Source organism: Rhinolophus hipposideros (genome assembly GCF_964194185.1).
Source record: "Rhinolophus hipposideros genome assembly, chromosome: 13".
NCBI lineage: Eukaryota > Metazoa > Chordata > Mammalia > Chiroptera > Rhinolophidae > Rhinolophus > Rhinolophus hipposideros.
Genome location: NC_138059.1, coordinates 28,221,392 through 28,248,695, shown reverse-complemented (window position 1 = coordinate 28,248,695; position 27,304 = coordinate 28,221,392). Strand labels below are relative to the sequence as shown.

Sequence of the window (27,304 nt, the reverse complement as noted above, 5' to 3'; positions counted from 1 at the left end):
AGTTATACAGGTGACTCGTAGATCATATCATGAATCCAGCTTTCCCAAACTACTGCCTAGTTTAACAAGAGATGTCTTTCTTTTTATGTGAATTTCTTTTTGTTGTGTTGTTATCTCCTTTGAGTTTGTTTGTTTATTTGTTTTGTGTGTGCGCGTGCACGTGGGTAGCCTCTGGCGTTTGAATTTGTCTGTGTCCCCCAGCATTTGGCTAAATCCATATTTGGTATGTGTGCCAGCCAAAGCTAAGCTGCAAATCTCTGCTTCCTTTCTCCCCCACCCCCCCGTGTCAAGAACATATTTTATGTCAATAAATATTTATTTACAACAGCATTTTCAAAGGTACATTCTTTTTTATTGATGAACATAACTTATTTAAACACCCTCTACTATTAGACATTTATGGGGTTTTTCCCTTGTGTGTTTTCCTATTACGATCAATTCTGCAATGAATCTCATTCTTGCTAAATCTGTACTAAATCTGCACTAAATCTTGCTAAGTTTTCCCTTAGGATAAATCCTGAAAGTAGAATTGATACATTAAAGGCAGTCTTTTTTTTTTAAGGCATTTGATATATATTGCCAAATTGCCCTTCAGAAATTGAACACCAGCAATATTGGAAATTTACCATATTACCAGACTTACGCATTTTTTTTCTTTTAAAGTAATTGATCATGTAGTGGGCCTTTGCTTTCTTAATCATTTGAAATGATCCCGTAGGTTTACAGAGTCTTTACTACAAGTATTCCACAAATCAACAGTCCCAAAACTTTGAAAATTAGGTTTGATAGTTTGTTTATTTACAACATTGTTTGCTTGTAGTTTTAGGTGACATTCAGAAAGAAAAGTAACGGAAAACAATAGTGATACCCTTGCCTCAGTCTCCCTCCCCTCAAAACACAGCATCCTGGGGCAGCAATTTATAAACTCGTCTCTGGTGATCTCTGTGTTTCAAGGAGAACCCTTTTGCAGATAATGCATTATCTACATTAGATAGATAAAATGAAGAGACAGGTATTTCTTTAAAACCAAATGGTAATTAAAATATTTATCTACACATTAACTTACCAGTTCCAGTTAGTATTTTATTGTATCCTGCTTGATTTTGGCCAAGTTCTTTACACCCTTTGTATTAAACCTTGAAAATTAAAATGCAAATATCAGAAGGTACAGTAAGCAATATTTTGTGAATTTATCTTTGATTTACTTGGTAGGTAGGTAATAGATTAGGTGCTTTTTTTTTTAGAAAGGAAAATACTGTATTTTAAGAAAAGAAAAGACTGTGTTAAAATTGCACTGATGGTAACCACTTTGAGCACCTCTTGTAATTGCAGAAGTCAAATGTGACTTGTATTCATCTTTTGTTATCGGTATATGAGTATTACAATTTTAATACAGCTTTTTCCTTAAAATGTGTATACATTTTTTGGCACCCCCAGTATGTGTTTGGGGTAAAAATTCCTACATAACAGGAGCACCAGGTTACTGTGGCTATCGGCATATGTTACTATTTTTCAAAGCCTTAGTCTCAACCAAATTTTGACTTTTCTACACTATGCCATGCCTTCTCTAATGACAGCATACTGTGAAATCCTAGGTTGCATTTCTGTGTTAATTTGCTCAGAATCCATGGAATGAGAGATATCTTGGAGCAAAGCATTCAGTTAAAGGGGTCCTTATAGATATTCCAGTTCGCAACAATGGATGCTTAGTGGATGATGATGGCGGTGGTAATAATAATGGGAAAGAGGAAGATAATAATTTGTGGAGCTCTTATATGTCTGGCATTCTGCTTAGTGCTTAACCTATGTTTTCTCACTTATTAGCAAAGGAAGTTAAGTTCCAAAAAGGGAAGCAACTCTCCCAAGATCAGTCAGTAAAACCAAAGAGCAAACCCAGAATTCCTGATTCTCAGTGCAGCCGGCCCTCCATTATATAACACTGGCTATATGGAAACCATTTTAGACAGTTTAATATCAAATTCTTCAAATTGAAATTTATGATTACAAATATTATTTCTATTGATGCTATTAAGTATTTACATTATACATGTTGAAGAGCTTTAACTTTATTTTATCTATTGCCCATATTCCCTAATAATAATTATGATTTTTATTTATAAATTTTTACTTTAGGTATTATCGATATTCTTGAAAATAATAAAGGAAAATAAAATATTCTAATTTTATAAATGAGGAACCTGAGCTCAGAGTAGAGCAATTAACTCTTCTAAAGGAAGTCAATTAATTAAGTAGCAGAAAAGCTAGGATTGAAGCCTGCATCTGTTTGCCTCCAAAACTCTTTTATTCTATTGTTTATTAAAAAATAGCAAAATCAAACAAGCTTGAGAATGATCTATTTGGGGCATATACACTACTCTCTTCTCTCTCTCGGTCCTCCCATTCCCAACCCCCCATCAGGCGGTTTATGCCTCATTTCTCCTTGAAACTTATGCCTCATTTCTCCTTGAAACTACTGTGAAGAATATAATAATACACTTTACTGTATCTTTTTAAAATTTCACATTGAGCCTTTTCCCTCTTAAATACTGGGAGAAAGTGTGTATATATTAATTAAATTAATGGGTGGTCCTAGCCTTTTAGCAGATTTTACTCTAGAATAGAGAAAAAATATATTTTTTTTTACAAAGACCAAGAAATTGAATTAGAGGTAAGAGCTCAGCTCAGTGGGTCAGTTTCTTTACTCTCATGCTTTCAATGATGTATGAATATATTTCTAATATTTTTTAGATTTTATTCTTTTATTTTGTTTCTATAATCATGTGTTATACACTCAGATTATCAGAATCAAATTAAAGCAGTAACTATGACTTTTTAATGCACTGAGTCAATAATTGGTGATATATACATGAATCTTCCTATTTCTGCAAAGCAGGCTGCTTTCTTCACATTCTTCCTGGTTTATGGGGCCAGCTGGACAGCCTGCTTCCAGATTCTTCAACCCCTGCTCTATCTCCTACCACAGCCCAGTAATCACAGAACAGTCCAGGGTCCTTTCTCTGATTACTACCATTCCCAGAGTTAGTCTCCCAGTAGCTCCTCAGTCAGCTCACATGCTTCATTGACTCATTGATTGCTTTCTGACCATATTGTCTAGAAAAGTGATAAGGATTTTTCTTTCAAATGAATGCAAGACGAAAATGTTTCTTTTCTTTATGTTTGGAATGTAGACTTACGTCCATAAATATGAAATTATACAAAGTGAAATAAATTATTTTTAATTCAAAGCTAATGAAAACATCAATCCCTGTTAGAAAATTTAACTATTATTAGATAAACTTTATTTGGTTTTTCACATAATGAAAAAGCTTATTTTAAAATGCCACTCAGCAATGGATGCTATAATTTTTTGCCATTTTTGGTAAAAATTTTCCCACTCATCCCATTTCTTCTTGAAGACAGTAGTGAAGCAAATTGGAGAAGAATGCTTTTGGAAACCTCTTTCTTATATTATACAGCTACCTGAAAGCATTTTTGCACTTGCAGGACAACATATTCTCCCCAATGAGCCCAGTGATTTTTCATGAATGTATTTTTTTCCTGTGGCCATTCAAACTAGTGTATTCTTCAACAGCAGAAATGAAATAAGTCTGGTTTTCCATAATTGCGATAAGGTTGGCCTTGAATAGTAAGATCGATTCAAAACCATGGTATTTGAAAATTTTTAATCCTAAAAATATGTCCCATAAATGACAGAATTTAATTATATTCCAGATGTTTCATCTAAAATACCTTTTCTGTCTTTTCCTTTTTACTCTTGTCTTCACTTATAATGATCCATCGGCCTACAGTGTCTTTACATCCAAAATGCAAAGCAGACAAATGGGCGTCTCAGGGAAGAACATGACTAAAAGCACCAGCATCAGCGGAGATATGTGCTCACTGGAGAAGAATGACGGCAGCCAGTCTGACACAGCAGTGGGCGCCCTGGGCACCAGCAGCAAAAAGCGGCGCTCTAGCATCGGGGCCAAAATGGTAGCTATTGTTGGCCTCTCCCGGAAAAGTCGCAGCGCTTCTCAGCTCAGCCAAACGGGTAGGCATTTTTTTGTTACTTTTGACTTCATAGCCGAGTTGCAATTAAAATGCATATTCTTTTCTCTTACTCGTTTTATTGCAGTAATATGTGGATGATCCCATGTTCCAGAGGGAAAGGGGAACTTTAGTCACCTGTTCTGAAAATATAACAATAACTTTGTTTTTCAGTGGTGAATGAACCTGCTTTAAAGTAAATCTTGGCCACTGTTCTTGAAATGTGTTTAACGTCCTTCTTCCTCAGGGAGGAGTTAAGCTGTGGTTCCCCAGATTGCCCCATTGCTGATCCTTTACAAAGGTACTCTGATCTGTGAGATACTTGCTTTTCTTTAGGTCCTCAAGTTGGAACCAGCCAAATTAATTTTTATTCCCAGCAAGTTATGGTGATGAAGATGACACCTCATATTTTGTGTGAATAATATATTCTTATTGCTGACAACCTAACTTCTTTTTTAGTTTGTAAGCAGCATTTGCCAGTAGTATCAATTTTCTCACTGCAGTTTTATTTCCTTGGTAAAACTTCAAGCAACTTCCAGCAGCAGCGATGGAGGAATTTTCTGCTGACAGTGAAGATATGCAAAGCTTTACTGATTTAAAATTCCGCTGCAAAATCACATCTGCAGAAATAAATTAGATCCAACACTCCTATTCAGAAAAGCCACTGTTAGCAATTAAGAAATTTGTGAGTCAAGGCGATGCCTTTTTTCAAATCGGTGTTGATAATTAAACATTAAATCCTGGGTGTCTTGGAAATAATAGCATATCTTTACCTAACAAACAAAAGCATATAATACGGTGTTTCTTATACAGCAAATAAATTATAGGCAAATGGATTAAATCTCATTTATGTTTGAATACTAGGGTTCCTGTACACAAAAGTCAAGACTTAAACGTGCAACACGAAATAATTTGAAGATACATTAATTCCTGGACCCGGCCGATCTTGATTTTACAAACTATAACAGATATACTGGAATTTGAGCCTTATATAATAATATTATATTGAAATAGTCATTTGATGGTATTCCTTATAACTTGGTTGTGACTCTCTATATTTAATGTGATTGTTGTTATAAGAATTGTTTATTTGGTGTATCAAAATGTTATTTTTATTTTAATATAGAAATAGAAATTTAATTGATGAACACAGGTATTTAAATGATTTAAAATTGCTAACATTTATACATAATTAACTGTGTTGTGCTAATACCATAAATGTTGGCCTTTTGAAAATGTTTCCATATTTCTCCGGCAGTTAGAGCTTTATTTATTGTGGTTTTCTCTTTAAAATTTATACATGTCTAGAAACCAAAAACTACTCTAAAAAAATAAAGTCTATTAATTCAAAAAATTAAAAACCTAAGACAGACTGTACGTTAGAGAATATGTGGAATTAAACTAAATAATTAATTCCATTTATTTGGGGGTTTTTGATGAATACCAAGCATCTACTATGTGCCAGGCACATGGAAAACAAAGATGAATAAGAAACCATTTATAACCTGAGCTGCTTATAATCTAGCAGAAAACAAGTACTTGAACAGGTTGTTGCAAGGTCATATGTCAGTGGTAGAACTAGAATTGTATAGAAAGTGTGCTGGATGACTAGAAGAAGGACACCTGATCCAACCTGGAATTCCAGGAGGAGATAACACCTGATCTAAGGTCTGAAAGCAGAATAATTGCTAACCAGGTAAAGAACAATTTGAAAGATTTTCCAGATAAAAAGCATAAAAAACTGTAATGTACAAAGGCATGGAGGCATTATATATACAGGAATGATAGTCAATTAGGTGTAATTTTAGTCAGTTAGGTGTAATTTTACCATAAAATGTTGGACTGAATGTAGCTAGAGATGAGGCTGATGGATAAAAGGGACAAGATCATGGAGAATTCTGTAGACCATATTAATGTATAGGTTATAGGAAGTTTTAAAAAGTTTTCAATAGAGAATTTATATATGGTAAGATTCACATGATATATAATTGTTAGGACATTCAGGCTGTTATTTTTCTAACAAGTAGTTTTTGAGCATCTACCGTATGCCAGGGACTATCCTAAGGAAAACAGGAACAAGACAATAGAGCCTTTTTTTAGAGTTTGTATTCTAGTGGGGCTGCAATAAAGAAGTAAACTACTGGAGTTTACTGGAGTGAGCACCTGATAAGAAGTATTTTAGGATCAATTAGCAGAGCAGAACAATAATTCAGATAAGAGGTAAGAACCTGAATGAACCTGAATTGAGTCAATTGTAATAGAGACAGAGAGAGGGTGATAGTTTTAGGGATATTTTAAAGAGCAACGTTAATAGTCAATCATTTGATTTAGTGTCTCACTGGATATAGGGAGGTGAAGGAGAGAGAATTCTAAGATGAGTTCCGTATTTCTGGCTTGCATCACTGGGTGGATTGTTGTAGTGCTATTAATGTATATTGGACGTATAAAAGAAGGAGTAGGTTGGGGGAAGAGGGAGAGGGATGAGTCCTGAGCCCCTGAAGGAGACCGAGAAAGAATGATCATGAAGAAAAGACAAAAACTATGAGAGTACTGTCACAGAGCTAAGAGTCTCATAGAAGAGTTCAAGAAGAGAATGGTCACTGTTTCCGAATGATCAATTTCATGACTTTACAGTTTTGGCATAAATATCCAATATATCTTTGTTTGAAAGTATTTTCATTGAAAAAGTATATATCTATTAACTATCCACTGAAATTCTGTAACAATATTAGTTTGTTTTTTATGTATGAGTAGTTATAGGTTTTTAACCATCAAAAACATTGTGATGTTGGCAGATTTAAGAAATGTAGTCTTGTTCCTTATTATATCATATAGCTCCTTTCTTTATCTATAGCAGAAAGCATAAAGTATATAGCATGAAGTATTCCTTTCTGTCGTCGTTTCCATTAATATTCAGTGACATAACAGCTAATATTTTAATCATGCTTAAAATATGCAAGCTATTATTTCTACCTATCTACCTAATAGTTTTGACCTATTAACAATAGAATTAGAATATCTCTCATTACTGGACTCCAAACTTTCAATGCATTTCTAACTCCCATATTTGTGTATATATGTGTATGTTTCAAGTAAGATTTTTATGTTTTCTTTTAAGAAAAAACTTGCAATCATAAGCTCCAACAGTATTTAAAACTGAAATCTTCAAATTTAATATCTAAACCATTTGATTATATGATAACATCTAGAGTAATGAATTTGTTTTATTATATTGGAGCTTACATAAATACATAGAATGTATGGAGTAACTTACCTAAAACCAAGAAATACATTTTTAACTAGCATGTTTGCATTTTCAAAGATTCATTTAGCATTACCTTGACTTTCCTGGCATCTATATGGAGATCTGCATGTAATTAAGTTACAGAGTCATTATTTAATGAAAGACATACAATAATGTTTTCAAATTTTTAAGGTGGTTTTCATTATTATAAAAATAAGTGTCATTGCACCAGTATGGATTTTAAACTAGACAAGACTGCTTCCTTGCCTCCTGAAGAATAGAAAAATGAGAAAATGAGATCTTTCTAAAACATAGTGAAATTATTCTCAATAATATCATAGTAATCATATGTAAACAATAATTGGCAAGGGAAAACCACTTATAAAGGTATATTGGCCAATACACGTGGCAGCTAAATTATACATCTTTTTTTCTGCCATGCTATTTTGTATTCTGCTTTTCCTGTTAATTGTAAACTCACTTTTAAAGTCACCATTTCTAAAGATTAATTATGACTTGCTAAGCGTTATAACCTAATAGAAAGCATATTGAGAAAATAAGGAGGCTTGAATTCTGTTTCGTACTCTGGTTATATATCAACTATGACCTCTTTAAAAACCTACCCAACATATCTGAGTCATAGAATGTTCATATGACACAGAGAATTAACACCTGTTGTACCACAGGATTTTTATAAAGATAACATTTTTAGATGTATAAGAAAATGCTTTGAAAACTTAAAAATCACTTTGTAGATGTGAGACATCAATAGCCAATTCAGCCTCATGAGAGAATCAAGAATTCTGTTTTAGACATGGTGATGTCGAGATGCCCATTAGACATATATGTGCAGTTGTTATGTTGGATATGAGTCTAGATATGAGTAGGTCAAGACTAGGGATGTAATTTGGGAGGAATCAACAGGTAGTATTTGAAGCCATGGCACTGATAAGATTACTTAGGGTAACTTGAATCAAGGAGAAAGCTGAAGACTGAGCCCTGGGGATACTCCAACATGTAGACGTCAGGAAGAGAATCCATCATAGGAGACTTAAGAGAGAGCAGTCCTTAAAGAAGAGGAAAAGGAGAATATAGTATCTTGGAAACAAATGAAGAAAATATTTTAAGAAAGATGATCATCTATGCCCAGTGCTTCTGAAAAGTCAAATAAGATGAAGACTGAGAATTAACCATTGGATTTGGCAAGATGAAGGAATTGGGTAAATCTTGGCAAATCTTACAGTAGTGGACAAAGCCTGCTTGGGGCAGGTTAATGAAAATGGGAGGTGAAGTAGGGTCTTGAGAATAATTTCAAGAATAAAAATAAGAACACCTAATATTTATTGAGCATTCTTTATGTGTGAGGCACTATTCTAAGCACTTTACCTGTAAATCATTTAAACCTCACAACAATGTTATGAAGCAGGAATTAATTACTATTATCCTCATTTACTGATGAGGAAACCAAAGTAGACAGAGTGGGAATGACTTCCCCAAGTTTACCCAGCTAGTAAGGGTAGAAGTTGGGATTTTAATCCAGGCAGTATGGATCTAGAGACTGCACTCTAAATTATTCTGTCTAGACCAGCACTGTCCGATAGAACTTTTGGCAATGATTATTGTTCTCTCTCTGCACTGTCCGATATGACATGGTGGTGCTAGCCACATGTGGCTATCGCGCCCTTGAAATGTGGCTGGTGTGACTACATGTTTTATTTATTTATTTGAATTTTTAACTAAATTAATTTAAATTTAAATAGGCACATGTGACTGGCGACTACTATGTTGGACATTACAGATAACAACAACTCGAAAGAGAGATTTTTGAAAAAACGTAAATAAAGAAATAGGACTTTGATGGAGATGGAGTCAAAGAAGAGTTTTATATTTGTAATGCAAGAGGGGATACTTCTGGGAACAACTGAATAGGTGAAAGGGCTTTGGTTCTAGAGCTGAAGTGGAGATCAGCTGTTAAGACCTGTGGAATCTGCTCTTTTCATCTTATGATATTTCTAAGCTCACACAGTACTTTACATTTACTCCAGTTATAACACTTTGTAACTAATTATTTATTTATTTGTCTATCTCCTGGCTAAACTCTTTCTTATTTTGTATATCCATCTGAGTGTCATGTTTGCTATATTATAGTTTCAAATATAGTGATCTTCAATGAAAGGTCCATGTACTCCTTGGGGTACATGATTAAATTCTCTAGGAAATGGAAAGAAATTCGTAAATGTATTTTTTTAAAGACAAAAAAAGATAGTAAGCATTACTAATATTTAAAATATAGCTCTACCCTGGTGTTCTCAGTTCATCTGGATATCAGAGGCTGGTGTACTTGGTCTGGATGTCATGTCTTGCATGCCTTTCTGGAGGTGTTAGTTAGTTTAGTTAACCATCAGAAAATGGGCAAGTGGCTTAAAAAGATTCCTGCAATGAAATTGTCAATCTAGTGTAATACTAATATTGCAATTACACAAAAAAGCTACTCCTATCTTCAACAGACTTTGATGAAGTAAATACGGTGACACTCAAAGATCTGACAAGAAGCTCATCAAAAAATTCAAAGTTATCAGGAAGACTAATAAAATATAGATTCGTATCCACTGTTATTAACAATGAACCTTACCCTGCGTTTATACTTTATATAGTCTATGGTATGTCTTTGTGAAGTCTCTTTTTCAGTTATAACATCATTAACACTACTAAGTAGGAGAAAATTGAGTTTGGAAGGAGACCTTCAAATTGCTCTATTTATCAGCTAGTATAATTCCAGCTACTATATAAATTCCAGTATATAAATTGAAAACTTAACATAAAAGAAGTTTATTTATTGAGCAAAGATCAGTTCAATGCAGTTATTCCCAGTTGGGTGGGTGGCCTTCCATCTGGTCAGACAGGGTTTGAGGCTCTTTTCATCCGTAGCTTTACCCTCTTTAGGGCCTTGGAGCCCTCTCTATTCCGTCATCACATGGGAAGTTTTTATGAGCAAGAAGTGGAAACAGTAAAGTCACTTCTGCTTATATTTCATTAACTTCACTCAGTCACAAAGCTGAGTGCTGGAAAATGGAAGGTTGTGGAATATAGTCTAGGGAGTGCTCAGGAAAAAGAGAAATCAGGTTTGGTAAGAAAACCCATATTTTTAAAAATTATAACATACATTACTTCAAACATTTTTCCTGAGAGCTTAAAGTCTTATTTACCATTAGAAATAATGATTTGCAAATATTTATTGCATTTTAATCTTTTAAAATATTTTATATGTTTTATGTATTATAAAAGTATAATCGAATATGTCTATCATGTATAATTTTTTTTTTTTTTTTTACTGAAACGGAGGGGAGATGATGTTTTAAAAGATTTAAAACAGCTTATCTAGTATGTAATTTTATAAGGCTTAAAACCACTGCTCTAGTAAGTAATAGTTCTAAGTGAATGTTTGCTGAATTCAGAGGTCTATTAACAGAGAACTTTGTAATAATGGAGACTAATGGAGATGTTAAGTAGTAGTGTTGTCCTTTCGTGTCATTAGAAATCTCAGACTAACGCTACAGGATCTATATAACATATTAAGAATTTAACAAAAAATGTGCCTTTAACACTAAATTTAGGCACATTTCTCACTTTTGAAGTTATAATAACACTACCAGCCATTATTAATTAAAAGTATTGATAGTCATGGGACTATTTGTCATTTGCTAATAAGTGCAAGTGATTCAAATATTATAGGTGAAATAAACAAAATCTTATAAGTGAAAGCTATTATTAACATCTCATAAATTGTGTTAAAGTACTTCTGTAGCAAGCTAGATAGCAATTTTATTGTCAGTGGAAATTAATTAGCATTTCTTAAATTTTAATTGAATTTCATGTTATTTGTCTAAAAAAAAACACTTATTTTATATTTTTTTATTGTAGTAAGACAAATATAACTTAAAGTTTACCACCTTAACCATTTTTAAGTGTACAGTTTAGTGGCATTGAGTTACGTTCATGTTGTTGTGCAACCATCACCACCATCCATCTCCAGAACTCTTTTCATCTTGCGGAACTGAAACTATCCATTAAATAACAACTCTCCATTCGCCTTTTCCTCTGGCTTCTGGCAAACACCATTTTATTTTCTGTCTCTGTGAATTTAACTACTCTACATACCTCATATAAGTGGAATTATACAGTATTTGTCCTTTGTGACTGGGTAATTTCGTGTATCCTAATGTCCTTAAGGTGCATGCATATTGTAGCATGTGTCATAATCTCTTTTCTTTTTAAGGTTGACTAATATCCTGTTGTATATATGTACCACATTTTTTTTTTAACCATTCATCTGTCAAGGACATTTGGGTCACTTCCACTTTGTAGCAATCGTGAACAAGTTTGTTTTGAACATGGGTATACAAATATATCTTCAAGACTCTGCTGTCAATTTTGGGGGGCATATGTCCACAGTGGAATTAACTGGATCATATGGTAATTCTATTTTTAATTTTTGAGGATCTGCCATACTGTTTTCCATAGTAGCTGTATCACTTACAATCTTACCAACAGCACACAAGGGGTTCAGTTTCTCCACATCCTTGCCAACGCTTGTTATTTTTTTATAATAGTCATTCTAAGAGTATGAGGGAATATCTCATTGTAGTTTAGATTTGCATTTCCCTAATGACGAGTGATGTTGAGCATCTTTTCATGTACTTATTGGCTGTTATTATATCCTCTTTGGGAAAACATCTATTCAAGTCCTTTGCCTATTTTCTAATTGAGTTATTATTTTGTTGAATTAAAAAAACTTTTCTATAATGGGAAAATATAAGCCTACTTTCCAGATTCTTAAGTGTCATCTGTGTACTAATAACATGTTATTATTTATTTGTATTTGTCTGAATACCATTAGATTATAAAGTCCTTGAAGGAAGGAACTATATCACATTCATTTTAATATCTCTGGTAACTAAGATAATAGTTGATATCTACTAAATACTCAATATTTGTTATAATGAATGAATGAATGAACAGTTCAATTTACATTTGTTATAGACAAGATAACTTAAAACTGTTCCTCAAAATGTTAAATTGGTAGGTGGCAGTTTTTAAATCTATATATGATCATATAGTTATATGTCAAATACTTCTTATCATCTCATATTTTAGTGTTATTTATAGAAAGAATAATAGAGCCCTTAAAAGCTATTGTTAGGAACTATGTATTTTACATCTACACATGCAAATTATCTTGCATTATCTCTATCCAAACATAAAGATCACACTCATTCAAATTATTTAAAATTTGCTAATGAATTCTTATGGTATTTTAGTCATTTCCCTAAAGCATAAACTTTACCATACATTTTTTCATCTCATTAATTTAAAAAGGCATTTTGGTAGGTGCTGTGGAAGACAAAACTTGACGAAATATAGTTCGTACACTCTCATAGTTCTTATACTCAAGGATCATAAAACCTACTAGAAGAAATGAGTTTCAGGCTTGAGTACATATAAAACAAGGTGGAACATGATGAAGACAAGCAAGATATTCTATAAGTGTAGCAGAATAGAGAAAAGATTTTAGATCTCATCTCTGCTACATGGACAAGTTATGTAACCTCTCTAACCTCCATTTCCACAACTGTAAAAATAATGGAATCTATCTTCTTACCTCATGTGATTGTTATGATCACTTATAAAAGCATTTAAAATATTGTCAAACATATACTAAGTTCTTAATAAATGGCAACTGCTATTGTTAATATTATTATTAACATCAATGTAGCTGTTATTCTTATCATTAGTGCAGTAGTGGAAATTGTCACTTTCAACACCGATACCAAGGTAACGGTTCATCTGAGCCTTGAATTATAGATGTTTAAACTGTGAAGATGCTGAGACATGGACATTTCAGGCATGGGCAACCTTAGACCCAGAGATAAAGAAATGCAGTTTATGTATAAACAGAGCAGAGAGTATTTGACACATGATGGGAAATAAGACTAGCAATAGAGGTTGGGGCCAGATTACAAATACCTTAATGTCAGGCCAAGGAGTTAGAACCATAGAGTTGACAATATGGAGTTATTATTGCCGGATTCGGAACAGGGTCATGACAACTAAAGCTAGAGAGATTTTGTCAATAAGTAAGTCTAGAGATCAAGAATAGAAGACAATTGTATTAGTTTAGAGCAGAGGTGATGAGGACCTGATCCACATATACTAGTTTTCTATTGCTGCCATAGCAAATTACCACAAACTTAGTAACTTAAAACAATGCAAATTCAGTATTTTCTCAAAAGTCTGGGTAAGTTTGGGTGGTTTCTCTGCCCTGTGTTTCTCAAGACCAAAATCAACAGGTCATCATAGTGGAGTTTTTATCTGAAGGCTCAAGGGAAGACTCCATTTTCAAGGTCATTCAGGTTATTGGCAGAATTCCGTTACTTGCCTCTGTAGGACTGAGGTGCCATTTTCTTCGACATACGGCCCTCTTCATCTTCAAGCACATTGACTATTTCTTGTGCTTCTAGTCTCTCTGAGTATGCATTCTGCTGTATTTCTTTTGTCATCCAGCTCAAGACAGTGTTCTGCTTTCAAGTGCTCATGTAATTAGGTTGGGCCCCCGAGATGATCCAAGATAATCTCCCTGTTTTAACGTCCTTAACCTTACTTACAGCTGCAAAGTGCCTTTTACCATGTGATCTAACATAATTTCAGATTCTAGAAAATAGTGCATGGACATTTTTGGGGACCATTCTACCTACCACCATGATAATAGCGGAAAGAGATGGAAAATTGAGAAGAATCAAGAAATAGTGTAGATATGTTATATAAAAATTATTATTTATATCCTACATGCTTCCTAGGAGAAAATGCAAAATGGAAATAAAAGTTAATTTTCACAATTTACACAACCTGACTAAAGAACATGTACCAGTTATTAAGATATAAGCTTTTTAATATAAAATTTAGAAAAGAATTTACCAGTCATTAAAAGAACGTAATTAGTAATAGCATGAATCTGTTCATTTTAATTTTCACAACCTTATATGTATGCATTATCATTCCCATTTCACATATCAGCAAACAGATTCAACAGTTTCATGGTATACAAATACACTCCAAAACTGGTATGCTTTACATCACCCCACTGTGGCTAACAGTATATTTTTATAATTAGTTCTTTTCATACCATTGGAGGGGAAATACTTTCTCTTCAAACTGAAAATTTCTCAGGGAACTACTTTTAATTTAATATTGGTTTTATTTAATTTAATTAGACATATATTTAAGATGTAAATAGCCAAAGGCATCGTACATGCTAGTAATCACTAAAGACCTAGTAACTGTAAATCACTAAACCATAAAGAGTTTAATTGTAGGCTGAGAAATACAATCTAAGAAAAAGAAGTCTTTAATTTTATTAAAATAAATGCTTTAAGGTTTTTTAGTATCAGCGTATAAACAGAAATGCAATTTTAAGGTAAAAGCCATTTTTAGTGAAATTTCCATATACTCTGAAGAGGAGCTACTTGATGCTTTTTATTCAATTGAGTCCTGTTCCTGTTACCTACTAGGAAGACTTCTGGTATTTATAGCTAATTTAATAAAGCCCTAGGTTGGCAATATAAAACTCATTCTTCCCACATATGGAAAAGGTAGTAGTGTTGGCTCATTGTTCCCCTGGGCTTTGAAAGCTACTTGGTATTGAGACTTTGTAGAATGAAAAACACTAAGGCAGAATAGAACCCATCTTTCCTCTCTGATGCTGCTCTAAGTGGACAAATCCTTCTGGCAGTATTTATTTATTTATTTATTTATTTATTTATTTATTTATTATTTTTTCTTTTTTATTAGTTTCAAGTACACAAAACAATGTAATAGTTAGAGATCATTTATATCTCTCATACGTGATAACCCCCTCCCCCATCCACTATCCCTCTGACATTGCACACAGCCATTACATTTCCACTGTCTCTATTCCTAATGCTGTACTCCGCTTCTTGTAACTATATATATATTATATATACATATATGTATGACAATAATGAGTGTCAACTACTATTTGATATATATACATAAAATGTATGTGTGTGTGTGTGTGTGTATATATATATATATATATATATATATATATATATATATATATAATAGTAGTTGACACTCATTATTGTTCAGCTTCAGCCTCAGGTGTACAGTGCAGTGATCAGACATCTATATCTTCCCTGAGGTGGTCTTCCTAATGAGACAAGTGTCCATCAGATGCCCTACAAAATCTTTACATTATTGATTACATTCCCCAAATTGACTTTCGTATCCCTATGGCAATCTTGTGGTTAACAACTGTGCTTTCTAATCCCCTCAACTTCCCCTTTATCCCCCCCTCCCCAGAGAACATTATGTTAAGTGAAATAAGTTAGACAGAGAAAGACAAATACGATATGATCTCACTTATATGTGGAATCTAAAGAAAAGAATAAATGAATGAAATAATCAGAAACAGTCTCAGAGACATAGAGGAAAAACTGAGGGTTGACTTTTTAGTGTAAGACAAAGTTTTTCTTTTTTAACTGACAGCCTTATCCACTACCTTATAACATTTTATCATTATATTGTTACCCAGTAAATATTTACTGAATTTCTACTCTGTAATAGACACCATGGTATTATTAACTGGGATCCTTCTCTTCTGGTATTTATGTTCCAATCAGAGAGATGGGCCTTAACAAATAAAGTAATAATTAGTGAAAGTTACAAAGCTCACCTTGATGAAAAAAAGTACCAAAAGGCATTAAAGTGTATGACCGGAGATACTAACCTGGCCTGGCTCTTTTCCATCCACCCTAGCGCTTGTTGGGATACTTTGCACACAGCAGGTTTCAACAAATGCTTGTTGAATGGAATTGAATGTTGTACATTGTGTATGGTGTCGTTCTGTCTTTGTGTTTGGTTTGTTTAGCTATTTCTGTACTTATGAATATGGTTGGCATATTCACTGAGATCAGTGTGTATATATATTTTCTATTAAAAACAAATTAAAAGCCAAAATGACTTTTTGAAAAGGGATTTAATTTCAACTATAAAAAATCCGAATTTGTATACTATGTATACTATGACAGAGAGGGGCAATAGATTCTAGTTTAACCTAGACATATACTTGAAGTTGAAATAGTGGGAAAATGGATCTAGTATACTTCTCTAGAAGTTCGGCACTGGCATAAGAGGTAATTTCTGTAGCTTTTCGTCCAGAGAGTGGTTTTGTGTTTGTTTTTGGTTTTTGTTCTGGTGTATGAGGAATGTATTGCTTTTTTCCTTGAAGCTTCATGATTGCTAAGAAAATAAGAGTGGGACAAGAGCTAATAGAGAAGTATGAGATGAGTTGGGGAAATATTCTGATCAGTAAATTGATGGTGAGGCAACATGTAATGCAGAAGTACAAGAAAGCATAGAAAGGTGCAGAGACAGGGAAATAATTGCAGAAAACCACAGAGAACCCCCAGGGGATTGTGCTTATAACTGAGGCATTTCTACATCAATCCCTTTCAATGAAACCCTCCTTTCCAAAGGAAATATAGTGCCCAGAGGTAGGAGAACAGCAGCCAGCAGCCTCCTATCGTATCCCTTCCAGTCCCACTGATATTTGGAGTATCTCAATTCCTTGTCTTTTTTTGGTCTTCCTGCTCCTTCTGCCAGCAGTCATTTTATCCTGGAGTTGAGCTATCTGTGTGTCAAAGGGAAGATGTATGACCACAGATTTCTGACTTGCTATCATCCAGACTAAGTTCTTCATTTAACCAGTCAGTTGTAAAATTATTTTACTGAAAATGACAATTTGATAGACTTGTACTTCAATATGTTAAAATAGATCTCTTTTAAAATAAAATACAAAGACTATTTAATAATCTGTGTTCATTTGACTTATTTCATTTGGAAAGTCCCCCCCCCCAAAAAAATAAGGACAATAAAAATTGCTTTACACAGATGGAAATACCAATGTTTTAAAAACAAAATAGTAAATGTGAGAAAGATGGCATATCATATACCTAAATACATATATGTTTGAAAATCCATTTGTTATTTCTAACAGAAATGGAAAACTGAAGTTTATTTCCTTCCTCAATGAAATATATCTTCCTTCCAAACCACAGAGCACAATGTACAATTTTAAAGCTGTAGAGGTTCTTTTTGAATCATGTTCTAGAATTTAATCCCACTTACAATCAAATATTTTTTGTTTTTTATTTTATAGTGATGAAGACCACGTGGTTCACATTCAGTGTATATTTGAATGATGTTTCAGATATTTACATATGGATTGGGCTTATTCTGAATTACACCATCTCAACTTCAGTAAAATTTCCTCAGAGATTCTGTATACTGTATTATTCCTGTGTTTAATCCTCTCAATCATGTTTATTTATTTTGAATTTATCTTAATGTGTCGAAATTTAAACTGGAAAAAATTATGAGGATATAAAGATGCTTATTTTTTCTGGCTTTTTCACAGAATATTTTGTGTCTGCTTCCTTCTGAATAAGAAAACTGTTTCAGTTCATTTAGTTTTAATTTGCTTTATCCTCTTGGTCGTTTATGGTTGCTCAGTCATTCTTTATCTCTTGGTGTAATTTTCTTCTTGTTCTCAAAAATAGTCCTCATTAAATTTCATTCAAATTCCAATAAGACATTTTAATATACTAAGCTCAGTGAAAATTATGTTGCATTTAAATATTGCTTAAAATTTTAAGTAGACTATCAAACACGCGCTAAACAGGTTTTTTTTTAAGTATTGTAAATTTAGAATAATCAATATGATTAACTGTGTTTCTAATACAGAAAGGGTGCAGGTACTATGTGCAGGTAACTATGGACTATTAAAAATTATACAAATTATACAAAAATTGTGCAAATCGCAGACACCTTTTCCAAAAGCTTAAAATCCATTAGGGAAGATGTATCAGGTAACATATCAGTAACACAAAATAAGATTTCAGAAAGATGACTTCTGACTGGAATGAGATTTCAAATGGCTTCTTGGAAGGTATATTATTGGAGCCAGAATTTGAAGATTAAATAGCCTTTTAATGAAATGATATAGAAGTGAATGTCAAGCATAGGAAAGTTTAGTAGTATACTGGTAGGTAAGTTCAGAAAAACATAGATATGTATCAGAGAAAGATCAGTGATCTCATTTGACTAAAGTACTGGTTTTCAAACTTTTTTCTGAGCGGTGGAGCCCTTTCAATATTTGGAAGAGTCAGACAACACAATCTGTAAGGGTGTTCAGGGGGGAGCATGACATATTCAGGGAACTAAAGTACATGCAGTGTGCCTGAAGCGTAGAGTACAAGAGATAGAGTTGAGCTGTAAGCCTGCAGAGTTGGGCTGAGAACAGATCATGGAATATCTTGAAAGTCATGTTCAGGATATTAAATTTTACCCTAAAACTGCTGACAGTTTTGCCAAAGGGAGAAAGATTAGAGGCAGAGAGAAGCTGCTGGGGAGTTTTGCAGTGATTTTTTTTTCTTTTCAAGAAAGAGTAGTGGCCTGGACGACCAGGTAGTAATGTGGAGGGAGAGACGTGGATGGATTTGATAAACAGAATGAAAAGGACTAGATGGTAGATGAGAGGTGAGGGAGAGAGAGGAATCAAAGCTGATTTCTGAAAGTTTGACTCGAGCAACTGGGTAGACAAGTGATTTTGCTATTTATTGAGAGAAGAAAGCCAGACGAGAAGCAGTTAGAACCATGTTACTCTGAGGAATACAAAAGAGTGTTAGTATTAATACTTACTACACACCGGCACTGCACTAAGAGTGTCATATGCACTGTCTTCAATGCATTACCTAGTAATCATCTGTAATGCACTACTTAATCTCAAGACATATTAGCTTTTAAGAAGAAGGCCAGATTATCAAGGCTTAAGGAGGAAATAGGTGGTAGAAATTGGAGGTACTGGCTATAAAGAAGCAAAAAGAAAAAGGCTCTAGTTGAGGGACTGACAAACTATGGACCACAGACCAAATTTGACAGTGCTGCTTCTTTTCTTTTTGATAAGTAATTTTTTATTTGATAAAGTTTTATTGGAACCCAGCAAAACTCATTTGTTTATGCATCGTTACTTTTGTGCTACAGTGGCTCAACTGAGTGGTCAAAATCATATGACCCAAAAAGCCTAAAACATTTACCATCTGGCCCTTTACAGAAAATATTTTCTTGCTATCTGTCTGTTTGCTGTCATGTTCATTGAAGAAAATGTGTTTTCTTTCTTTAGCCAAATGAAACAGACACAGGAAATGTAGCAAAAGAGGAATGGACATTTACTGTTGTGCCAGCCATATTCTAATTTATTAACTCTTAATCACCATATTCTCTCTTTGAAGTAGGGATTATGGTCCCTACTTCTAATTTTTTATATGAGGAAACTGAAAGGGCAATGTGGGGAGAGGCAAAGGAGAGAAAACAATAAATGCTTTTAGTAAGTCCTGCTCAAAATTGTGAACCAGGTGAATTTTCTCTGGTAGTCTCCACTTTCTGTCCTCTTTGAATGGTCTCCCTTCCTTTCCATAGCTGATCCTCCTTAAGTTTTTTCAGATTCTTCCACCTTTTTTCTTTTCTCAGGAAATAATTGACTACCTCATTCCCATTAAAATAGAGAATAGCTGGAAATGCTTAAATACCCTCAACAAGTATTTGTATTTTCAGAACTGGAAAAGGACAAAAAAAGTGAAGCTGTAAAGGTGGGGATTCCAGACATCAACAGTGGAGAGTGAAGTGTGGAGAGGCAAAAGATCTTCTTCTATCTCCAAAATCATCCCCATAATTATTATATAATCTCCTTTCTTTTCCATTCCCAAGTGCACCTTTGAAGAGCTGCCTTTTTTGTGAAGCAAAAAGATGTTACCTGCGGAAAGATTGTTTTAGCATAATGACTTTTCAGTAACTTTTAAGTTGCAGTAACAAACACAGAGACCTTTCTATTCACGTTATTGGAAATTGACTCCTCCAAACCTCATTGAAACTTACTATTTGAAAAGATGGACTTTGAAGAGCAGAGATACCGGGGGTTGGGGGGAACAAATAGAGAAAAGTGCATCATCATTACTTATATAAACCTTTCACACCTTGGAGAAGTTCTTTTTGTAGAGGTTGAAGCAATACCAACATCTGAAGTATCACTGAGCAGGCCTAGTAGTTTCTATCAATCTGGCATGATTTTTAGGGGTGGCTGATGTATGTTCTCTCCTTTCACTTTTCTTTCCCTCAAAGAGCAAAAGAACTGAGCCAAGCTGCATGCTTCTCTTCATCCCAAAACAGGCATAAAATCTGCTCCAAAACGAGTCCAACTTTTGAGGATGGCAAATTTATTCTCTCTCTCTCTCTCTCTCTCTCTCTCTCTCTCTCTCTCTCTCATGTTGTTTTATCTCCAATTTTATCTGAGGCAGGACTTATATCAATCTCAAGAGTCCTTAGCCCCATTGTTTCATATCTGTTATTCTAATTTGCTTACGTCTGTGATATCTTGCATTGAACCCCTGGCAACATGAGCTCTCTTACTTCTGGCGTTGTGGCTAGTACTGATTCATGGCCTTGTCTGTTTCTCCAGCTCTCCAACTCTGGCTTGTTTTCCTGTCGTGTCTTCCTTTCTAAATTCATCCAAAGAACTAAAGTCATGGATAGATTCCCTGAATATTTCTCTCCTTATTGTAATACACTGAATCAGGAACCATGTAGAAACCCTCTCTGTTTGGATTATAACCCTGACCACCCACCACCACCATTACTCCCACCCCCAACATCATCGCATTTGCCAGTCTGTTTCTGCACACTAGTCCTGTCCTGGCTTTGGATAGTAATGGGCAAGGTTCCATTCTCTCAGGCTTCAATTCTGGTGCTTTAAGCTATTGGTTTATTTATTCTGTCCTCCTTGCTGTGAAATTATAGACACTGTTTTTATAGTATCTGTTTTCAACAGTATCTCTATAACTAAAGAGAGATAAAAGTAAGCCTTCTATAATAAAGAAAAGATACATAAACATTATATAATAATTTTCTTAAAGAAAAAAAAATTAAGCAGAAATAATTGGAGGACAGTCACATCACTTCCACCAGGCTTTCTCAATATTTCTGTACTATATTGAAATTATGTATACTTTTGAACTTACAGCTGAAGGGCAGAAACAGCACATGGTTGTATGTATTTCTCCTATTTTATCATTAGCAACCTTTACAAATATTTACTTACTACAAGCAGTATGGTTATTGGACATAAGTAGGAAATGTGACAAACTCAAAAAGTGAATTTATGTTGAAATATAGGAGGCCAATATATACATGTGCATAGAACAGTTCTAGAATGTAAGTTAGTCAATGATAATATGTTTAAATATCATTCACTGTAATTATGATTAATAATATACTGTATTGCATTTGCATCTAAAGGAGATAACAGCATTTTTTAAAACTTGAATTACTTTTCTCACTTAGTAGAATAAGACAGGTGGTAATATTTCATGAATGTGAAACCAAAGCAAAAATATTAAGTGACTTTCTTGAGGTCTTGTAGTAATATTAATAATGAAGCAAAGATAAAGCCTATTTCATTGTTTATAAATGCAATCGTGCTGCCTTTGTACTAGGAAAATCATTTTAAATTCTCAGCTACATTCCATGTAGTAGCTCTTTTCATAGAGAATACATTAGGATGGCAAATTTATATACCTAGTATGTAATATCTTTACTTAGAACTAAGCTCACTGCTTAATAAGATCTTACAAATATATGCTCAATTTCTAGATTTTATATGTCAACTAAGATGAAGTGCTACTGAAAAAATTTCCTAACATAAATGATTATAAAGGTAAAATATTAAATGCTTAAAGGTGATCTCTACAAATTAGTCACACAGGCAAAGAAGGAAGAATCACACATTGAACTCATAGACATAAGGTAGTAATAGACTGAGGCAATGTGACATTTCTTTTTGGGCCTTGCTTCCTTGTTTCTAGGCTTAAAGGGAGATATCAAAACTACAGATAAGGAACTCGAATGATGATGGCGTCTACCATGGGCAAGCAGGGGAGAAACAAGGATGGGCTAGAATCTAAGAAATTATGTTTTCTCTTGCTACTGTAACAAATTACCACAAATTTAGAGGCTTAAAACAATACATATTTATGATCTCACACTTTCTACCTACACTTTGTAGGTAGAAATCCAGACACAGTGTGGCTCAGCTGGTTCCCTGCTTAGAGTCTCACAAGGACAAAATCAAGGTGTTGGCAGGACGATGTTCCTTTCCAGTGGCTCTGGGGGTGAATCTTCTCGCAAGCATGCAGTTATAGGACTGAAGTCCCCATTTCTTTGCTGATTGTCAGCAGGGGATCATTCTCAGCTTCTAGAGAAAGCTTGCATTCCTTGGTTCATGGGTCCCTTTTTCCATTTCCAAAGCCAGTAATAGCGGTCAAGTCCTTGTCACTCTTCCAATCTCTCTGACCTCTCCATCTGCCTCATCTCTCCTCTGCTTCCCTCTTCCAGTGCAGCTGTACAGCTGACTGTTCTGCCTTCTTCATCTGCTTTTAAGGGCTCACTTAATTACAATTGGCCCATGTGGATAACCCAGGACAATCTCCCAATTTTAATATCAGTACCTAGATTATGTTCAAATAACAGTAGGATGTGGATCTTGGGGGATTGTAGTTAGAACTCTGCCTATCACAAAACCCTAGAAACAGTAAGCCATATTTTATGAATGAGACTATCTAGTTTCATATTAAAATATAGATTTTGTTGTTGATACTACAAGCCTTAGTGAGGTCATGTTAACTGTTCCTAACTGTTAACTGTTTCAATCATCTCACTACTATGCTTCTAGGGGGTTAAGTAAAAGGTTGTACCCTCATCCATACATAGTTAAAACAGAGTTAGAGATGACAACAGCAGAAAAATCTCAAAGAAGTTCTTGGATAATAAGAGAAACTACACTTAAGATGTGCCCCTCCATGTGGAAATCGTCATACTGTTGGCAGTTTGGGAAAATTGGGATTTTATGTTATTAAGGAGAATGATTCTTTTTGCAGTTGCTAAAGAATACTAAGATAAATAGTGATTCTTAGACATTTACCTAAATTGACTCTCTTGATTGTTGAACCATACTCATGGTATGATCAGAGACATGGACTTTATATTTTGCTGTTATGTCAGTGAATATGGGGAGCCTGGGCATAACAATAAGAATAGCTCAGGTTAATCTATAAAAACCCAAAATGGATGTCTCCTGCTAATTAAGAATCACAGTCCTCTTCGTTATCTTCTTATTTCAAGGACAACAAATGTGCTCATTTTATTATTTTATTGAAGTAGATTCTAAGAAAATTTTTTCTGCATTTGTACTGAAAATTTTGACTTCTCCTTTGTTTCGATTTACCTTTACTAACAATAACACAGGAGAGTCAATTTTCACATGATAAAATAAAACATGGTATTTTATGCAGAATCTTGTGTAACCACTAATTACTACTTCTTATATAAACTTTCTCCTTTGGAATTTGTGTAATATCTATTTTGTTGCTAAGTAAACTGAGCCACTGAAGGTAAGTGGCTTGGCTAGGAAAATGTAATAAAATAAGAGCAAATTATTTTCAAATTGTAAATCTCTGATAATACATATCTGTTAAGTGTAATCATTATCTTGTTTTTCCAAGAAAACATGCATCAAAAACATTTGCTTTTCTGTTTTTTTAATTTATATTCATAAAAACAATATCTGCTTTTCTTATGTAAGAAACAATTCCAACACTTGTAACAGAAAATAGAAGTTGTTTCTTCACTTATCCACCTCCTCCCCTTTGATTCACCTCCCAAAGATAACCACTGTTAACGTTTTGTTGCATTGTCTAATCTTCCAAACTTTATACATATTCAAGTATATACTCGACATTTTCTATTGAAATTTGCTTTTTTTTTCACTTAAAAATATATTTTGGAGTTTTTACATGACAGTATGTATAGAGCTATCTCATGTTGCAGAGAATTCTATTGAGTACCCTTCTAGTTCATAAATTTAGCATAATCCCCCATTGAAGGACATTTAGGGTTTTCCTACACAATGGTACAGTGAACGTCCTCATACTGATCAAAGTGTACATATGACTTATCTGTGGGATCATTTCTGCAAGTAGAAAAACTAGCTAAAAGGATGTGCTCATTTTTAATTTTGAAAAATGTTGCAAATAACCCTTTAAAAGTACTGCATCATTTATATCTCTTTCAAGAGAATGTAAGAGACTGATTTTTACCCACTCTTGACTATATGAGTGTTAATATTTTTCATCTTTGCCAGTCTAGTAAAAATTTTCATTTTCTTCAGTACTCAACAAACACTTACTGAATACATTCTTTGATTATTGGTAAGGTTAAAACTATTTCCATGTACTTATTGGGTTATTAATCATTTTTATTTCTTTTTTCCTGTGAAATTCTTATTCATAGTCTTTGCCCATTTTCCTGGTTTTGTGTCATGTTTAGTAAACTCTTCCTCTCTCTAATACTATGAAAACGTTATGTTTTATTCTCGTATGTGTATAAGGTTTTTATGAGTAGATCTTTGATACACCTGGAATTTATTTTGTAGATGGTGAAAAGTAGAGATCTAAATTTATTTTTTCCAAGTAGATAGATAGTAGTTAGACCTAGGTAATTCACTGAATGGCCCAAACTTTATCTATTTATATAAAATTCAATACTTTGTATATATTAAATTGTCCTTATTTTTGTTCTCGGTTTTTTCTATTCTGTTTTATCAACTTGAGAAGTTAAAACAGTACCATAATGTTTTAAATACTAATTTAGCTTTATTATTTGTTTTACTAACTCATAAGTACAGACTACCCTCATTATTCATCTTTAGAATTCTTGCCTAAACTCAGATTTTCTTTTCTTGGCAAACTGTAAAGTTAAAATTGCATTAAAATTTAGATTAATTTAGAAAGAATTGGCATCTTTGTAATATTAATTCTTCCTATTTGGAGTCAGGATGTCTCTCCATTGATTTAGGCCATTTTTTATATCATTCAGTATCATTTTGTAATTTTCATTATATGTCTTCTGGACATACTTGTTAATTTTATTCCTAGGAATTATGTAACTTGTATTACTATTGGAAATACCATATTTTTTTCTATTACATTTTAAAACTGGTTATTTTTGTTATTTATTTATTAAAATTGTTGATTTAAATAGTGTTTTAAATCTTGTATCAAGCCACCTTCTGAACTTTAATTGATTCTGATACTTTTTTTTCAGTATTTCTACTAGCTTTTTATTTAGATTTTCTAAATACAACCGCAGATCTTCTGAAAATAATAATTTTCTCCCTTCCTATAAGTGTACTTTCAAGGTATGTCTCCTCAAATCTGTCAGAGTTTAATTGGAGCAGTGACTTAAGATATGTTCAGAAATGATATTGCATTTGTTCCCTGCTACTTTAGAAAATGGATCAGTATGACTCTGCTCTTTTTAAAAAAGGGAAGGAGAAGAGATATTTTTTTCCTTCCCAACCCCAAATCTACATTACATAAGTCATGTTGTCAAATAGAAAAATAAAATTGTTTTCCTTTCTACTGTATCCTCTGTAATACTTTGAAGCATAAACTTTAATCTATGATTCATTGCTTTTTAAGGTCACTGCACTATTTAATGTATTTATATGACATTGGGTCTTTTGCCAATCTAAGATCTATTTCCAGCTATCAATATTTTTAAAGTCATGAAAAAATGAATTTTAAAAATAAATTAACAAAGTGACAGGAACAAGGGCAAAAGTAATCGGAAGTAATATGTACTAAGGGCTTTTATGCCTGTTGCATTCTAGCTTCTTTATTTAAATGCGTTTCTGGTTTAAAATGGACAATATTGGGCATGATGAAAATGGAAAATTTTTTTCACCTAAAGTAGTATTTCCCAAAGTGTATCCCACAGAACAATAGGTCTTTGGGTGCCAACAGATGTTAAGCAGAAAGTATTGTTTCATGGTCAAATAAGTATAAAAAATGTGGGTTAAACAATTTTAATATGTGGGGTCTTTTAGTTGCAGGACTTCATAAAGTCTTTTTTTATGTTTATGTGCTTTGTGACTTTTCAAAAGAAAGGCAGAAAATGTTGTTTCTTCTTGACTCATTTTGACCAAGTAATCCTTCGTCTGTGAAGCATACGTCAAAATTAATAGTCCTTGGAATACTTTGAAAAACACTTAAACATTTTCAAATTTAAATTGTAGCATGTGTTTTTTAAGAGAACAGAATTAGAAGAAGAAGACAAAAACTTTTCACTGATTCTCTAGTTGCATTTTTTGGTAAGTGGATTGACTAAGGACTGAAATGTCCTTCTCAGCTGTTTTAAGTATCTGTGATCCATTCTTTAACTAAATCAGGAAGACAGAGCTAGCTGGGTGGTATACATGAGGTGAGAGGTGTGGTAGCATGAAGAAGATGTAATGACAGAGAAAAGGAGTGGGGGTGGCGATAAAGGTGCAGTGATTTAGCCAGAGATGAATTGCTGTAATCTAAAGTGGTACCAGTGGTGTTAATGGGATTTGTAGATTTGTAATACATCATGATGATAAAACACAGTATGATTATTGTGATCATTTTCAAATATCCCTAATGTTATATTTGAGGGACGTAAATTTGAAAGAAGGTGTAAATTTGAGGGACATAGAGTAAGATTTAAGCCACAGATGATGAAAGCTGCAACTACCAAAGGCAATAATTGAGAACATTTTACCAAAAGAATCATTTATTTACAAACTAAAATTATAAATGTTCATGTTAAAGATAAAGGATATTGATAATCAAATAGGAGTCTGAGGTTTAGTTTACACAGGTGTCCAAAAGAAACATAATGTGAACCACATTTATAATTTAAATTTTCTAGCAGCCCTATTTTTAAAAGTCAAAGGAAGCAGGTGAAATTAATTTTATTTTGCTCACTATAGCCAAAATATTATTTCAATGTGTAATCAATAAAAAT

The 27,304-nt window shown here is 33.5% G+C and overlaps 1 protein-coding gene across 50 annotated transcripts in view; it reads left to right on the top strand.

The window, feature by feature from the left end:
- The window catches only part of RIMS2 (regulating synaptic membrane exocytosis 2), a 593,954-nt gene that overhangs the window by 503,755 nt on the left and 62,895 nt on the right, over positions 1-27,304 (top strand). For 31 of the 50 annotated variants that reach the window (XM_081070114.1, XM_081070110.1, XM_081070145.1 and 28 more), the window contains one exon: positions 3,810-4,051. The exons of the other annotated variants lie outside the window; for them this stretch is intronic. In XM_081070114.1, coding sequence (XP_080926240.1) covers positions 3,810-4,051 — 242 coding nt within the window. The remainder of the gene's footprint in view (positions 1-3,809; positions 4,052-27,304) is intronic. 50 annotated transcript variants of the gene reach the window in all.